This window comes from Solea solea, chromosome 8 (genome assembly GCF_958295425.1).
Source record: "Solea solea chromosome 8, fSolSol10.1, whole genome shotgun sequence".
In the NCBI taxonomy this organism is placed as follows: domain Eukaryota; kingdom Metazoa; phylum Chordata; class Actinopteri; order Pleuronectiformes; family Soleidae; genus Solea; species Solea solea.
Window position 1 is genome coordinate 15,101,435 of NC_081141.1, and position 17,984 is coordinate 15,119,418.

At 38.0% G+C, this 17,984-nt stretch overlaps 1 protein-coding gene across 6 annotated transcripts; it reads left to right on the forward strand.

Moving 5' to 3' along the window:
• Window positions 1–2,457: 2,457 nt before the first annotated feature.
• On the forward strand, window positions 2,458–12,614 carry LOC131463447 (LIM/homeobox protein Lhx6-like). Of its 6 annotated transcripts, none has more exons than XM_058635155.1 (9): window positions 2,460–2,815; window positions 3,397–3,527; window positions 4,040–4,171; window positions 4,416–4,537; window positions 5,982–6,202; window positions 7,879–7,979; window positions 9,165–9,260; window positions 10,267–10,438; window positions 11,918–12,614. In XM_058635155.1, exons 2-9 carry the CDS (start codon window positions 3,525–3,527, stop codon window positions 11,998–12,000), a joined length of 930 nt encoding a protein of 309 aa, XP_058491138.1. In that variant the 5' UTR covers window positions 2,460–2,815; window positions 3,397–3,524; the 3' UTR covers window positions 12,001–12,614. The 6 variants fall into 6 exon arrangements, with proteins under 6 accessions (XP_058491143.1, XP_058491138.1, XP_058491139.1 ...); XM_058635156.1 differs by having other exon boundaries at window positions 2,460–2,747; XM_058635157.1 differs by having other exon boundaries at window positions 2,468–2,524.
• Window positions 12,615–17,984: the final 5,370 nt, after the last annotated feature.

A 17,984-nucleotide genomic window follows, 5' to 3' on the forward strand; every position in this document is an offset into this window, starting at 1 on the left:
TTCTCTGTCTCTTTTTCTCAGCTGATGATCAGTTTAGCAGATACTGCTTTTCAAAAAAGTGGGTTAAAAACAGTTTTGTAACATGTAGAGTGTGCTTATTTTTGAAGGATTCACCTGCAAGAATTCCATTTCTGTACATCAGGAATTAGGAGATATACATTTTTCTTTACGGTGGTCTACAGTGTTGATTTTCACAACACCAAACTTCTGTGACCTCAAAATAATCCATAAAGGTAAAAGCTACACCTAAGAATGAAAATGGATTAACAGCATGGCCAAAGTGGTCAAAAACCTTAGGTCTTACAAATCCTCTCTAAAGACTCTGTGATAATGGAAGTAAAATAACACTTTTCCCACTCTGAAGTCCTTCCACATCTTGACCAGCCCACTTCCAGTTGATCCCGCTCCAGCTGGTAATTACAGTTAATGCAGAGAGCCGATGCAGTGCATTACAGACAATACAGAGGGACTGAGGAAATGTAATTGTCGCTCTACAAACGCTTTCTTTACGGGATCAATGAGTATTAAAGTGTCATTGATTTCATGGAAACCTTTGCTCTTAGTTCCCTCGACGTGCAGTTTGACATGTTGTCTCCCAAAAAGCTCTAAAATGTCAGCTTGTCACAATGACAGCCTGGTTCTCTTGGTTTAGTTTTCTATATTTAAATTCAGATTCTGTTGACGTCCTGTATTTCCTTGTGTTCCTCTGCATATCAGGAACCAGGAATACGTTCAAGTGGTCACATGTCATATAAATTCATCCTTACAATGTTAATAAGATGTTTGTTTCATGCTTTACTAAGAAAAATTCAGATTTTTAAATTCATCCAAATCTAATTAATCAGTTAATGACCATTTGTATAGTCTTTTACAACATAAGACAGAGATTCTGGCTTTGTAGCATATATGTTTGTACTCTTGTTTACCTGTGAGTCTTGTGCATTGCAGTCTGTTGGTTTAGAACACAAGTGTCAAACTTGGCAATTCGATTACATGCCACTTCATATACTTATACGTATTATATGATAGTTCTAATTATTGCATTATTACTTGATATACAGTTACAATTCAAAACCACCACATTTACTTTATAATTCGGTGAAATATCATCATGAATATGTAAACCTTGTGACATCATGATGGGATATTGTGCCCAGCCCTGGTTTAGAGGTTATTCGCTTGTCTAGATCAGTGCTGTGGCCTGAACCAGAACCTGGCAGTCAGTTTTCTTTAAAAAGGAAAAACAAAAACAAAAAAGATCTCTCAGTGAGTTTGATCCATTCACATCAGAGGAGAAGCTGTTGATATTCAATATTTGCATACTCTTAAGGGTACAACATGTATTTTGAGATGTAAACTCACTCACTCACTCATCTTCTACCGCTTTATCCTCCACATGAGGGTCACGGGGGAATGCTGTGCCAATCTCAGCTTGACATAGGGCGAAAGGCAGGGTTCACCCTGGACAGTGAGATGTAAATTCTTCTTTCTCAAACATCACAGAGAACCTGGTCCTCATGAGAAAGAACCTCATTTCTGAAGAGCTGGTTAAGTTACGAGCTAAATTTTGAATTGGGGTTACGCTGAGGTTAGGATAATAATCTGTTTATGCTGTCCACATGAATGAAAGTCAATGCAGTGCCCTTAACCCTTGGTGCTCACACGGCATGGATCTGTGCCGCAGGTGCACCCATTGTAAACATCCTATTGAGTCAAAGTTATGACTCATTTTATATCACATTTTTATATAAAGTAGCAATAATAGTGCAGAAGACACAAAATAGACTGTTTTTCTTTTCTTTTTGTTAAAAAAAAAACGAGCCAATTTAACTTTGAACTGTGACGCGTTTCCAAATTTCACAAATTAAATTTGATTTTAAACATTTTGAACACTTTTTGCTCAGTTGTGTTTATATAGTTGGAGAACATAATAAAATTGTTTCATCAGTTTGAAGAGGTTGTGCTGAAAAAAAGGATTTAAGACACTTATATTGCACATATTCTTAGAGCCTCTGTATATACTGTACAGTTAATGGAAAAAAGCATGTTCTTCGGGTTTAAAGAATATGATAATCACATTATAGTTTAAAATGCAACTAATAAAAAACCTAGTGACACGATCTACAGTGTGAACTCTTATTTAAAATCAAGCAAAAAGCAAACCTACATTTCATAATTCTGAACAATTATACTGTATGTGGAATAAATAGACACATTAAAAGGTGAATGAGTAGGAACACTAAAACATAAAAAAACATATGATATCAGATTTGTCAAAAGTAAACACAGAGGACTGGAAAACATGCTTGATGAGCATTTTCTTACACACTAAGTATATCATTCGCTCAGTGTTATGATTCTATGTTTTTCTCCATGTCCTGTCTGAGTAATCAGGGTGTCAACTTGGAGTTGAGGCGGGGAGAAGAAGTCACAGCGGACCAAAAGTGAACTGGGAGTCTTCATGCATGAGAGGGTGGTGCCATGGCTGCTGCTGCTGCTGCTGCTTCTGCTGCTGTTGCTGCAGGTTTGATTCCCGCGGTTGCACAAAGTCAATGAAGGTGGATTATTATTATTATTGTTAAGAAGACGCAGAGAGAAGGAGAGTGTCATCTCTGCTGTCCTGAGGAAATCCTGCTTAAACAACCACGGCCCATGGAATTATTTGGATATTTTGCCCGTGAAGCTGTGGGGAAACTTTTATTGGACCATGTTTTCGCTGCTTGTGGAAGCGTCTCCATATCTATGAAGTATATATCTATAGTAATGCTCATAGGCCATCTCTTGTTGTTTTGCTCCAGTATTTACAGCGTAGCTGGTAATTATCAGAACCTTGCATTCTTGTTAATTTTCCACGAAACGAAGGACAACACGGACGCCGGATTGCCACGCAAACGCAGATTTTTTGGCACCTTATGAATGCAGCTGTAATCACGCAGGGGAACCTCGAGTACTTTAATGGGTCCATCACGGAGGAGAAAAAAGAGACAATCAGGCTCCTTTATGCGTCAAGATCAGCTGCAGTTTCTGCACATTGTCTGTTATGAATAGAGCGATCTCCAATTGAGCCTCTTCACTTTGGAGATTTTTTCGATTTTCGATTAAACAGCTATTGAAATTAGGATGTGCCGCCCTCTCCACTCTTAGCTTGGTGGCTCGATTGCCTTCTCTTGATTGACAGATGAAATTGACACCCGGGATGGCACTTATCACGCGAAGCGTTTCAATCCACCGCTAATTGCAGATATAGTGCCATCCTTTCATTTGATTGCATGGGGGACACATGCCTCCTATTGCGCGCAAGAGGGGTGATCGATCATATAGTGTGTGTGTGTTTTTTTTCTTTTTTTTCTTTCTTTTTTTTTCATCTAATTGCATCAAAATCTCCTTTGTTGCCAGGGTTTAAATGCAGGAGAAACTGTTATTCGTTGTTTTGGACCGGATATAGTGTGGGTTGGGGCAGAGATGCGTAATGTGCAGCGCAAACTCCATCTTCTCTCCAAATAGGCAGCGTTCAAGAGCCGAAAATGGTGAGTCACAAACATCTGGACGAGTTTTGGTTTGCAACCTTTTGATTTCTCATTCTTCCGCTCTGTGTAAGTTGTCCCTCATTCCTCCCTAAACTTTCCGCTTGTCTCCGGGTGTTTGGTTGAATCAGAGGCAGATTCAGCTGCACCTACAGGCGTTTATCAGCCGGGATTTAGTGCAGACAGACAGACAGACAGAAAAACAGACAGGGGAGCCGCTCAATCTCAGTTTACGTGCTTTAAATTGTCGCGTATCTTCATGCAACATTTTCGGCGTCACTTAAAATGTTTGGAACTGTCGGATCAGATGCGTGGATGTGTAAAACACCACGGTCATAACGCAGTGAAGTTAACGGGCCTACGCGGAGAAAAGAATAGATTCAAAGTCAGTGTTTTACCCAGGACGGCAGGCTCCGCATCACTGCTGAAATGTGTTTTTTTTTAATAATAATAAAAAAGAAAAGACAAAGCTGAGATTCTCATATGAAGTGCTGTTGTTTGTTTTTGTGACGCAGTCAAAGTCGGAGGTGAAGAAGGAGTCCGGTGAGTCCAGTCCTTCAGAGGCCGCGTGCCTCTGCTCTCCTCCCGCAGCCAAGAACCAGTGCGCCAGCTGCGGCATGGAGATCCACGACCGATACCTGCTCAAGGTGAGAGGACATTATCAATTACTATTATTATTATATTATATTATTAATTTGAATATGTCTGTCAGAAACATTTTCTTTCATTCTTTTATTTTTTGGAAGAGTGTGATTCTTTCTTTCTTTCTTTTCTTTTTTTGTATGTATAGGGATTAATAAACATCTCATTCATAGTATTGTTAAACACACACACACACACATTATGTCTGAACGTGCGATTTAATAGTTATTGTTAATTGTTTGTGCGCAGGTCAATAATCTGAACTGGCACTTGTCGTGTTTGGAGTGTTCCGTGTGCAGAGCGTCTCTGCGCCAGCAGAGTAGCTGCTACGTTAAAAACAAAGAAATCTACTGCAAACTAGATTACTTCAGGTAAGAGCTGTTTTTCTTCTTCTCCTCCTTGTTTTCCGAATTTAATAGAATGGTTTGCAGTTGTATTTGTTTATTTAAACTCCAAATGTCTTACATGATGTAGTATATCAGTGGAGTGTTTAAAAAGAGGTCACTGAAACACAAACTCGTTTATTTTAAAAGCCCAACATTTTAATATTGTCCTGATGGTTATTTTTTTATGTATTTAGTATATAAGTATTTAATGTCATAATTAAATGCGGTTCAAGTATAATGATTAAATTAAAAACAATAACGAATGAACGGCCTGAGAAAGGGTTTAAAAATGCAGGTTTATTCTAAAAAGTTAAATGTTAATATACGTGCCACATGAAGCACTTTTTTTTCTTTTTGAAATCAACGAAAACAAGACATTTAAATGTGATGCAGTGTTTTCCTCCGTGTCTCCGCGCATTTTAATATCACTAACCCTAACCCTGATATTTCTATTTAGTCACATTTGAATTTAATTGACATATTTACAAGTAATAAGTGAATGAAAAAGAATAAAGCAAGCGGTTTCATAAAGCAAATTGTTGTGCAGTTGATGAATCATTAGACGTCATTTGGTTTAAATTTAAAGAGTGTTTTTACATCTTATTGAGTCAACTTTATACTCCAGAATAACATAACTGTATTTTCATTATAAACTGTCTAATGTGTTGTCATTTCTGAATACATTAGACCATTAAATACATAAGACATAATCAGAAATTTAAAAAAGTGTATTTAATAACTAATGTCCAACAGAGGTGTACTTGGCTCATCTTATATGAATTTGATATACAAACCTCCCACTGCCACAAACAGACTGGATAATCTATGTATTTTATGTTTTTATCCGTAAACTGGGCAAGGAGGATGTAAACAGGAGCTCAAAGCCAAAAACAAAACAAACTGAAACATATTCGATTCATTTAGATGAAGAGATGATAGCGATTTACAGGATGAGGAGTTGCATTTCGACACTGGTTTCATCACTGTGTGAAATCTCATGAGCCCGAAAAGCTTTGTTTGTGCAACAAAAGCTGGAATAAATAGAATCCAGTGCTGTTTGGCTGACAAACACCTGAATTTAACTTGTTAGTGAAGAACTAAGATGAAAAGTGGTTGGTCGCCAGTGTTCTTACTTGATCTGGTTTCATCTGCCTTATGTAAAAGATTTTGGAGACAATAAAAAAAGTCAGTCAAATGATAATGACCTTTAAGGCCTTTCCTGGCATAAACACTGATCTCGTCAGGACCAGTAGTCCAAAATCTGGTCCTAATGAGGCAGAACCTAATTTCTGGCGAATTGGTTAAGATATGAATTGTGGTTAAGTTAAGGTTAAGAATAAGTCTTTGTTAAGGCTACAGTATTTCATTGAAACACACAGAGACACACATAATGTTTAGATGCCTGTGTCCTTCTTCTTCTTCCTCACAGTAGGTTTGGCACTAAGTGTGCCCAGTGTGGCCGGCAGGTGTACGCCAGTGACTGGGTGCGGCGAGCTCGGGGCAGCGTCTACCACCTGGCCTGCTTCGCCTGCTACTCCTGTAAGAGGCAGCTGTCCACTGGGGAGGAGTTTGGCCTGGTGGAGAGCAGGGTGCTCTGCCGCAGCCACTACGACATCATGCTGGAGAACCTGCGCAGGGCTGCAGAAAACGGTAACACACGGTGATCAAAGGTGCATCTCTGATGATCGTCTCTGACGGCCTGATGGTCCCAGAGGCAAAGACACTTTACATTACAGTACATTCACATAATAATAAGTATGGTCATAATTATACTATGAGCTTGAAATAAAACAATACAACACTTTTTGGAATAAAAAGGAGCTAGTTGAAGGCCAGAGTAAAAAGATAAGTTTTAAGTCCTCTTTTACGTCTTCTTTTCTTCCCTAAAGTAGCAAAGGTTACTCTTTTAATAGGGAGGTAGTATTTTGGTTGCGCAATAATACAAATTCCAGTTCCAGTTTGATCATAAAAAGGTAATAAGGAGATGATATTACAATCATACCATGTTACTGAATATCCAGGTAATGGCATAATGAGAATTACTATTGGTGTGGCCTTCACACACACACACATTATTTTAATTACCATTACCATTTTTTCATAATTACAATAAAAATAAAAGGGTATTACCATAACATTATCACCAAATTGTGTCTGTACTGTAATGTTAATTGTTACCCCTTACTAAATGTTTTATTTAAGCCTTTTTGAAGCCAAAAATCTCTTGTACCAACATTTTAAATGTGATTTCTATTTTTTTTTTCTTATTTCTGTAGTTTTCTACAATAATTAACTTATATGTTGACATTTATCACTGTTTACCAAAACACAATCTTTTACATATACATTATTTTTATTTCTTTTTTAAATTACGGGAATAATACAACCTTGTGTGAGGTTTTCAGGAATGAAAAGACATTTGAGCTCAAGCACTTAGAGGTTTCTCTTCATGACCAGAACGTGATATAGTTGATATTCAATGTCAGTGATCCCATTTCCAACAAATATGCAATCAAGTCGACATAAATGATGTGCGTATGAAGTCAATCTGGGCGCTACTTAGCCCAGCTGGTAAACCAGCTTTGGTCTGAGCCTCAGTGACAAATGACGCCAAAATATTTGAACAAAATTTGATCACTTGAGCTCCAGCGTTACCAGTGCTGCCTTTATGTCGCCACTCAAGTAGGGTGGTTTTTTTTTTTTCTTTTTCCACAGACACATTTTCAGTCCAGCTCTTAGCTGCAGTCGTCATCTCACATCATCGTCACATCATCGTCACATCAAAAGGGAAACATATAACCATCTTTAACTGTGGTATTTTTAACCTTCATTATCTGCCAGTCAAACACAAAAAATCATCTGCAACTTTGTGTTAACTGAACACGGGACAGTGAATGTCTTGGGGGAGATTTTTAAGAAAAATAAGATAAGTACACACGAGAGACCCTGGCCAAGAAGGTAGCATGACACATTTTAAATGACGATGAATAAATCCTAAAATCCACATTTCTTGACATGTTATTTTCAATCTCAAAGTTGAAACATTCAACACGACAAACAATGGACATGACAAATGTAGGATGTGTCAAAGGAAAATAAGCTAAAATCTTCAATCCTATAAACTTTATGAAGTAATATTTCACACAGAAGGTCCTTAAATACTCCTTAATTCAGTAAGTCCTTTCAGTGATGAATAGGAAGCTCATGACTGCATGAATCATTTGGCTTCTGTGGCTTTTTGGCAAATGAAACGTCGATGCTAATTTGCTGAATTGTGAACTTTCTGTGTGTCGTGACATGAGGAACCTTGTTGTGCTTGTCTTCAGGCACAGGACTGACTCTGGAAGGAGCGCTGCCCTCGGATCAGGACTGCCAACCTAAACCTGCCAAGAGGGCGCGGACGTCGTTCACCGCTGAGCAGCTGCAGGTATGAAGAACTGCTACGACGTGACGTGTGTACGTGTGTGTACGTGTGTACGTGTGTACGTGTATGTGTGTGTGTGTGTGTGTCAGCAGCACGTTTACTATCCGGGGTAAAAGTCAATTACAGCATCTAATCTGATAAATTAGTAGAAATAGGAAAATTTACTTTTGCGCATTCAAACGTTATGAGACAGAGGGGGGAAAACATTTAAGTTAAAAAAACAACTTTGTAAGACTTAACAAGGGCTGGTGTAGATGTTAAAGGGCTCTTTCACCCATTTTTTTCACTTTGTCAAATGATGAATACACTTAAAATCAATATGAGTTTTTTCACATTCAATTACGGTTGGATTAAATTTGACCAGTTTTTTTCAGATCTTGTATCCATAAAACTTGTCGTAATTGACAGAAACACAGCGAAGAGCAGTGCGGGGCTTTTATTTTCTTTGAAGGAAATGACTTTGACGTTGACTTTATTTATTTTTTATTTTTTATTTTTTTCTTCCTCTGTTGTTATTGTTGTTGTGGGAATTAGACACAGTGTCTCAGAGCTACCGTCTGATGATCGAATAACACATTTATCTGATTTATGTGTTATTATCCGATCTAAATTTCACAACTTGTGAACTCCATCAACTCATGGAGCTCGACACAAACCCGTTTGAAGATATCCAAATATGTGGTTTTATTAATAGCGCATTAACATTTAAGTAGACTTGTTTGAGGTTCAGCATTTCATTTTAAAAGTTATTATTAGGACATACGTTTGTGATTTGCATTTTCTTGGTAACTCTTTCCATTTTGCTCAATCCATGCACCAACATCACAGAGAGCACAAAGTCACACTTCCACAAGATGACAAAGAGCAGCAAATGTTCCAAATTGGAACCACAAATGATCATTTGCATCAAAATGACAAAAACAGCCAGTAAAGCATTGGTGATTATTAATAAATCAGCTGACTAAAGAAGACATTTACAGCAAAGTCGAAGTGTTTCTTTGTTTGACAAGGTTGTGCATATGCTCTAAATGTAAATTTGTTATGTACCTTCATGTTTTAAATGAATGGAGTGAGGTAAAAAGTATATTACCAGTGAGGTGTAGTGCAATAAATGACACAAAATGCAAATATTGAGGTAAAACCCTTTGAGTTGAATGTTCATGTGTATGATTCTGTCTCTTCTCACAGGTGATGCAGACTCAGTTTGCTCAGGACAACAACCCGGACGCTCAAACTTTACAGAAGCTGTCTGAAATAACAGGACTGAGCAGACGAGTCATACAGGTAACACAGAATATACCACGATACATGATATTAATCCACTTTACTTTATTGTAAGGGATTTATGGGTTTATGGTATTATTCCACATAAATAAGAGGCACTGGGATTATTTTCAGGGACATCTATAAATCTAAAGCAACACACATTTATATTTAGTTTGCATCTTTTGTTGTTTTTCTTGTAAATTACAGGACGGTTTTTATCTTTTCAGGCTCCTTTGGAAAAGAGAAATGCATTCTTTGGTTGACGTGATTACAGGTTGTTTGACGCATGCAACTTCTGATAAATGGTTGCAACTCAGAACTGTTTAAAGGGAACATAGGCCAAAAAAAAAAAACCCACAGAAAAAATCCAGAATACTATCCAGCGTTGTGTAAATGAAGGTCAGGACTGACAGCTGCATTTTAGGGCAGCGGTGAGAGAAGGAATCAAAGCTTTCACGTCAGTAAAAGCAGCAGCACCACAGCCCTGCATTTAAGTATATAATCTGATCATCAATATGTAATTATTTCCTGTTTCGGAATATTTTCCATCTTAATGCATGTTGACACATGTTAATCCTAAACCATTCTGTTTTATTGACACGTAGAAAACAGTGTGCGAGGTTGCATTTTTCTTTCCATCCTAGACTAACCAATAATTATTTGCTGATTGTTGGTTTGGTCTTTAAAAGTCAGCATTTAAAGATATCAGAGGTCAAGTTCTCGCATTATAATGGCACATTCTGTCCGACAAACACAAAAACTATTTTAAAAACTAAATGAAATGGCATTTGTTATTTATATAAATGATTTGTCAGTTATTATATGTAGTAAATGTCGTGCCTTGACTAATTTAACCAATTTGACCAAATATTATTTCTGCTTTAGCGTCCTGTTTTGCTCATGGGGAAATCTGGGACAAATGAATATGAATAGGAAGCGAATACTAAATCTCAGTGTTACACCGTGCACAGTTTCCTCCGCGGCTTTGGTAAAAAATGTCCACATGATCTGTGATATTTCCCAGGTTTGGTTTCAGAACTGCCGAGCACGACACAAAAAGCAGCCGCCACACCACAGTTTCTCTCAGAGCGCTCAACTGTCCAGGATGCCGCCGTCGCTGCCAGAAGATATTCACTATTCCCCGTTCGGCAGCCCCGACCGACCACATCTACTCACCCTGCACGGATATCTGGACTGTGAGTGTCAGCGTCAGGGAACACGACCCGACGGTCACACATGAACACAGCCACTGATATAATGCAGTACAAATCACTTTTACATTGATGCAAAGTATATATTATAATGGGGGTTAAAGTAAAGTATTTTATCGACTCATTTTATAGTGATTTACAGTATAATTAACGACGTTGCACAGTCAGTAAAAATAGTTTGTGATCTGAACAGAGGAAGAAGAGACAAATTCAATCACAATGTGTTTTTCAAACAAAAAATTAAACATAAAACTTTGGTTGAGGAAAACACTGATTATTCTACAGGTCTTGCAGTTACAAACTAATAGACACGTACAGTATGTGTCATTTTATCAAGATAACAAAATTAAGTCAAAGTGCAAAAGTATAAGAGGCAAAATGACATTAGCATAATACAAAATTAATATTTCACCTGACAGTGGTGGAGCTTATGCTAAAAAGTAAATATAATACAATAGTCTGTCGGAATCAAGTAAGTTTATTATGAGTAAATAGCAAATCATTCTTTATTTGATAATAATATGTTTGTATGTAACATTCTTTGACTGCAGCTCAAAGTGGCAGAAGTAGAAAACAGAAGGTTTGAAGTAAAGTATGCTGTACTTTTTTCTTATGATGGTCGGCAAAGATAATTAGTTCCAATCCTTAAATAGTGAAGGATTTTATGGAGCAAACCTACTTAGAGTTACACTGTTTGACCAGCTCATGTTCTTTGACTTCAGTCCAGTAAAAACACGTTTGCTCGTGGTCGTTAGGTAATACTTTGGAGGCTCTGCACAATATCAGTGTCAATATGCCTTTTTCTTTTTTCACACTTCAACATGTAGTTCCTCTTTTTTCTAAAATGCCCAGTTGCTATTCTTACTCCCCATAGGTTTGATTGAATGTAGAGGTTTGTTACTGCCGATTTACATACGGAACCAGTGACACTGACAGAAATTAAAATATTTAAAAAACTAAACGTTTTTATAGAAGCAAAATTTTTTTCACTATTCAAAATGTTAACTTTGTATGGAATAGGATTAGGGCCACATCTGATTTTTTTTTTTATAAACAAAATTTAAATTTAAGTCAGAATTCTGGCTTTAATCTCAGAATTCTGAGGAAAAAAAATCTGAGAAAAAAGTCAAAATTCTGACATCTGGCTCCATTTTCTTTCCCTCTCCATTTGGCCCTAATCCTCTCCGTATTTTTTTTCACCATTCAAAATGTTTGTTTGTACGGAAGAGAATTAGAGCCATATATGAGGTTTTTTTTTTTAGGGAACAAGATTAAAATAATAAAAATGTCAGAGAAAAGAGTCTGAATTCTGACATCAGCCAATTCCTTTTACATTACATTTGGCCCTAATCCTCTCCGTAATTTTGTATATCATTGACTTTATTTAAAAAATATATGAGTTTCTCACACTGGATCATTTCTACAAACAAACTTATGTTTTTTTCTCTTGTTTTCTTTGTGCAGCTCATCCCTTCTCTGTCCTGGCTGCTCCAGGCCACTTGACCCATCCATCCATCTCTTTACCACAGCTCCCCATCAGCCGCTGAGCTCTCTCTCCAAGTTTCCACCGCTGTGATCACATTGTGATTTTTAAATAGGGAATAGCTAAAAACAATCTTTCGGGACGTACGGCACTGTGCAAAGTCTGCACTGTTTTGAGAGTAGCAGGACCTCGACAATCTGTTTCCAATCAGTCGGCTTTTTAGTTGTAACACTGCGAAGCTAAAATTGTGTTTTAAGGACAGCAGATTGTGGTTATGGGAGAAAATGTGCTGCCTCCATTTCCAACACAGGAGATTTTTGTTTTTCGTGATGTTGAAAAAGAAGACCACTTTTCTTTTTTCTTTTTTTCCTTTCTGTGACTGGACACAAAACACTACATCAGGTCAGGGTTTGTTTTCCTTTTACACAGCTGAGCAAGGCATTTTTAATTTTATATTTGCTGCAAAGAAAATATTTAAAAAAGGGGGAGTGTTGTAGACGCGTTGCAGTAAAAACCTCAGTACATTATGAATATTTTTGAGCACATGTGTCTGTTGTTTGTTGTTGTGTTGTTGTCAGAAAACGGAAACTTATTTATTCAGAACAAAACTTCACTTTTTAAAAAAGCACTTTTTAACGTGTCTTGAAAATGAATAATTCAGTGATTGTACATTGTAAATACTGCTACAGTTTAATAAAATGTAAAATATCTATTATGACGACTGCGTGTGTGCGTACGCGCGTGTGCACATGTTTGTTTGTTTGTACTTTTTTTTTTTTTTTTTTTAAATCTCTTTAAGACCTTTTCTGACCATGTCAGGACCAGTAGTCCTCATGGAGACCAAAACCTGGTCCTGATGAGGCAGAACCTAATTTCCGAGGCCTTGATTAAGTTCAGGGATAAGATTTTAGTTGTGGTCAGATTAAGGCATGAACAGTTTATGGGTATAAGGTTGTGTAGTTTGTCCAAATGTCCTTACAAGAATAGCTGTGCAAGCCTGTGTATGTGTGTGTGTGTGTGTGCCCTCACAGCTGCTAAATCTATGGGGTCAAATGTCAAAGGTCAAAGGCCAAGTTTCCTGTGGTAACCTGTTATTGAGAGCAATAACGTCCTGCCACAAACGCACACATCATCTCCAATTTACTTGCTGTACTTAACAGGAAACGTGATCGATTCTCCGCCGTGGAAACGATCGCGGCGCTTTTCACTCAAAGTGCAGCCACTGACTGAGAAGTCTGTCACCTTTTATGAGGCCTTTTACCACACATTATCTACAGTTGTTGCATTGATTGGCAGCACTTAAGCTACTGCGAAGGGTAAAGTGAATTGATCACTTTTGAGTTAAAGGACATTGTTAAGATCTGGGTTTTTTCCCCGAAATGTATCGATGTGAATACTGCGCGCTGACACCACCCACTGAATTCTATAGGTTTGTCTGTTGATTACTTTTCTCTTTTTTAGACATGTACCTTTCTTTACTTTCAAGTAGCATTCACTCATATTTCTTTCATGTCCTTTTTACGTGGGTTTCGTGGATTTCGAATTACGTGAGTCTGCCTGCCTGCCCAATGTTTTCATTTTGAGTTTCAACCACTACACACTTTGTCTGTCTGTCTGTCTGATGTGTGTTTTTTAATCAAGAACAAATACTAGTGAACTGTTTTTATTCATAATCACTTCGAGTATGGGGTACGACCCGAGGTGGAACCCACTGCATTATGGAGTGGATCTGATAAAAGGATGGATACAGGGATTATTATTATCATTGTATTTATTTGAACTTCAGCAGGTCATCTTGAACGTTTCACCATGCAACAGAACAGGTGAACCTGAGTATATGATGTTTTAAGTGCTGGCCAGTAGATGTTTTAAGGTTAATTATTTTCTTTGTGCATAAACAAACGTTAGCATCTGCAATACAACTCTACAAATGAGCAGCTTCTCCATCTCCTTTAGGTTACTGCATGTCTATCTCATCCCAAATGATTCCCCTAAAAACTGCCATTAACAGTGCAGCTGAGTATATTCAGAAACTGCTAGTATTATCACTTAATTTGATTTTAATGGTATTTAATTCAGTTAAATGCATTTATTTATTGTTTAGTCATCAATTAAAGCTTAGTAAGGTTACACTCACCATGTCACACACAAGATTTAAATATTTTTAATCATGTTAACATTAGACTGGTGCTAATCTTCTCTGAGTGACAGAGAGAATGTGAATAAACTTTGGTGAAAAGGTTCCATCCATCCATCTTCTACCGCTTTATCCTCCACGGGATTGTTTAATTTGCCCATTAAGTATTTTGGCAGATGTTGGTTTAGTTTCACTCTGTTTTTTCTTTCTTTTTTTGTAACTGACACAAAACTGGTGAATAGACAAAATTGATTTCAAGTGACAGCAGTGTTTCCTCTGCAGGGAGGAATCAACAGTAACTGGCTCTAATGCTCTCTCTCTCTCTCTCTCTCTCTGATAAAAACACACACACACAATCTTGACCTTATACATTTCTACAACTAGATAATTAAAGATACCCATAGGCTGACTGGACCAAATGTGTGTGTGTGTGTGTCAAAGTCACTCTTGTTCTTTCCTAAACTTCACCTCTAAATCAAACTTTTTTCTAATCAATCACTTTCAATCAATTCAATCAGGAGGAAACCTGCTCTGAGAAAAGGATGCTGCTCCTTGTGAAATCTTAGAACAAAAGCTGTTTCCATGCAAAGCAGAGAGAGAGAGAGAGAGAGAGAGGGAGAGATGATTATCAGGCTGTCACAGTTTGGGCCACCTGCCAGCACTACACTGCAGTAATGCACATTTCTTCCCCATTAAAGTCCCTCTCAGATATGAAAAGCTTAAGGCAGCATTTAGACATGTCTCTCTCTCTGCCTCTCTCAATGCACAAGCATCTCCGAGCGCTCAAGTCATCCAGTCATGCGCCTGCCTCGGTGATTGGCAGCTTCAAGTGGTTGCAGATGAAAGCGGGCCCCCCATGCTAATGAATAGGCCCCTGATTGCAGAGCTGCTCGCTCGCTGAATTACAGCGTTGCCCGCCTAATGAGCACATACGCCGCAGTGCCCCTTGTCTCTGCGTATTCATTTCTCTTCTTCGCACTGATGAGCTCGCCCCTGCACAACAGTCAACAAAACCTCGGAGCAAGATTGCAACACGAGCCATCAGCATCCTCCACCTCCTCAAGTTTATTTCAGATGCTGCCATATGCTGGCAGCTCTTCTCTTGTACCCCCTTTCTTCACTTGAGAATATCATTTGACTGAATGGCTGATGTGTACGATCGTTTTAGTCTCTCCAATAAAGGAATTTAGTTTTATTTTGTAAGAGAAATGCTGCCAAACTGATGATATAGAGGTACGTAAGCACAGAAAAGTCCAATCAGGAAACACTGGATGAGATTTAGCAGTGGATATAATGTAATATACTGTACAATGTAGGCTTTTTCTTTCTCTGTATGATATTGTGAGGTCTCAGCTTAGACCTCACAATATAGGTTGTTACTCACAATATGGGTTGTTACTCAAGCTTCAAAATGCATACACTGTTAGTTATATAACCCAGCTGCTTATTTCTGGAAACATTTACATCAGCATATCTAAATTTCATGTCATTGATCAGCTGCAATTTGAGCCTCTCTCAGATTGAGGGCGACCACGTCCACAGACTTGACACTTGAGGGGTTAACCCTCTTTTCGGTGAAAATGTCCTTACTTTATAAAAACAAAAAAAAACAAAAAACGGAGCCGGAGAGAATTTACTCTGTGGTTTAAGGGTGTTTTGTTTAAGTGAGGATGTTGCAAAGGCCTTCCATTTAAACCCTGCTATAAAAACTCCACACCACTGGGTTCAGTATCAAGTTTCTAAACAAAGACAAAACGGAGCAAAAGGAATTTATTTGTTCCTGGACAATGGGGCTGCTACATATAGACATCCTAAGACAAAAAAAAGGCCTTTGTCATGTATGGAACATGTCTTTCACAGAAGCACACCGCAGGGGAAAGCTAACACATACAGCTACAGTAAGTGTGTGTGTGAAAAACGAACACAGCACTCCAGCAGGTTCCCAAAATATTTGTTTTGGAGGATGATCATGGCTTTTGAAATAGCACAGCACCTCTGTTTGAGAAGCTGGAGAAACAGGATTGAAATCACTCTCTTAAAGCATGTTGGGCACAGATAGACATTCACAGCACAGCAGAGTGTTATACAGAGGAATCCTCCACAGTGTGAAGACATACAGATGTTGGTAAGATTAACAGGAGATGTCAGCTGACCTGCAATCCTGACAGTTTAAGCACTATATATTATAAATTAATTAATTAATTAATTGATGAATTAGTCCTTTTTTCAGTCCCGCAGAGAGGAATTGCTCCTCTGGATTTAACTGGATTTGAGCAGCACTGGCCAACTTTATAAACACACCTGTGCAAAAAAGTACTCAAAATGTTTAAAATCGGATTGAATTTGTAGATTTGGAAATACGTCACAATTCAAAGTTCACTTGTCTCATTTTTATGAACAAAAAAAGGTCTATTTTGTGACTTCTGCACGATTATTGGTAGTTTACAGTACATCACTACTGTGATATACTGAAAATGTGATATAAAATGGACATCCCCCCCCAGGATGTCCATGTAAGGAGTTGTGTATTATTCCCATGGCAAATTCATGATCATTTTAGTTGAATTAGCATGAGATGGAGGCCAAAGCAAGGCCGTCCATCACTCATGGGGCTGAGGCTTACGACCGAAGTGAAGACAAACAGCTTTGCCCACACAAAACCAATAAAGACGTAAAAGGAAGGGTTGAAAGAGTTTGTTAAGAGTTTACATTCTTTATGGAGGTGGGATAGGTTTGGGGAAGGGAGAGATTATAGGAGAAGTCCTCCATTTGTTGCAATCTGCAGTCTCTCCATTAGATGTCACACATGTTTACACACTGGACCCGTAGGGGGTTGTCTGGGGTTGAGGATTTAGGAGCATCTACTGTAATGCTGAGCATTTAAATTACAACCAGCTGAATTCCTCCTACCCCAAAAAATTGTGTAGGATACTCTACAGTGGCATTTGCATAATTTGAATACACAAAGGGCCCACTCTGTGTGTTTGGTTTGTCTTTCTGAGTTAAACTTGGCAGAACAAAGTGGTGGTGGTGGAAAAAGAATTGGTCCCACTGAAGCTATGAAGGGCTAATTCCTATTTTCAGGCGGTTGTACAGCAATGAAAACATAATAATAGATATCAGATTTTATTTCTGTCAATTAACTTTCTAACTGGAACACACTGTACTTTTATTTGATGACATTGTGCGCATAAATGTGGTAGATCTGCTGGGAACAGACCTTGTCCATTGATGCAGTTTGTGCATTGTGACTGATTTATTTACAGTTACAGGTACAGTTTCAGCTCTGCACAGGAAAAGCAGCATGCAGAGCATGATATGTTCTTTTTGTGTTTTAAAGCTCATTTAACTCTGCATACTGCAGTACATTCATTCTGCCACAAGGTGGGAGTATGACCATGGTGCAGTCTGCTGAAGTTGGCTCATGAAAATCTTTGTTTAAACCTCCTTTATCTGCCCTCAGCTGGTTTTCACAACAACAACAACAACAATCCTTTACAGATAAAGATTTGAGTAAGCATACAATTGTATAGTTTGTTCACTCCTTCCTATGTATTTTCTATAATATGTAATATAAAGGAACTCCTGCAACAAGTTATACAGTTCAGTCCAACCATCCTGCAATTAAAGTACAGGAAATGAAGTTTTCCTTGTGTTAAAATGAACCTCTTTGTACTGGACAGAGCTAAGTCATTCATGTCATTGTCTCAGTTCTCTGGAGACCGTTAGCTGATAATATTCAGATTACAAAAAAAGCGCATACGAAATTTTACACCATGATCAGTCCAAAATGCAATCAACACTGGAAAAACACCCCTTTTATTTACTGTAAATTTGATTATATCAGCATCCTTGAGGTCATTATTTTTCCCTATCATCCTTTGGTTTTCATGATGTTGGGTGTACTGTAT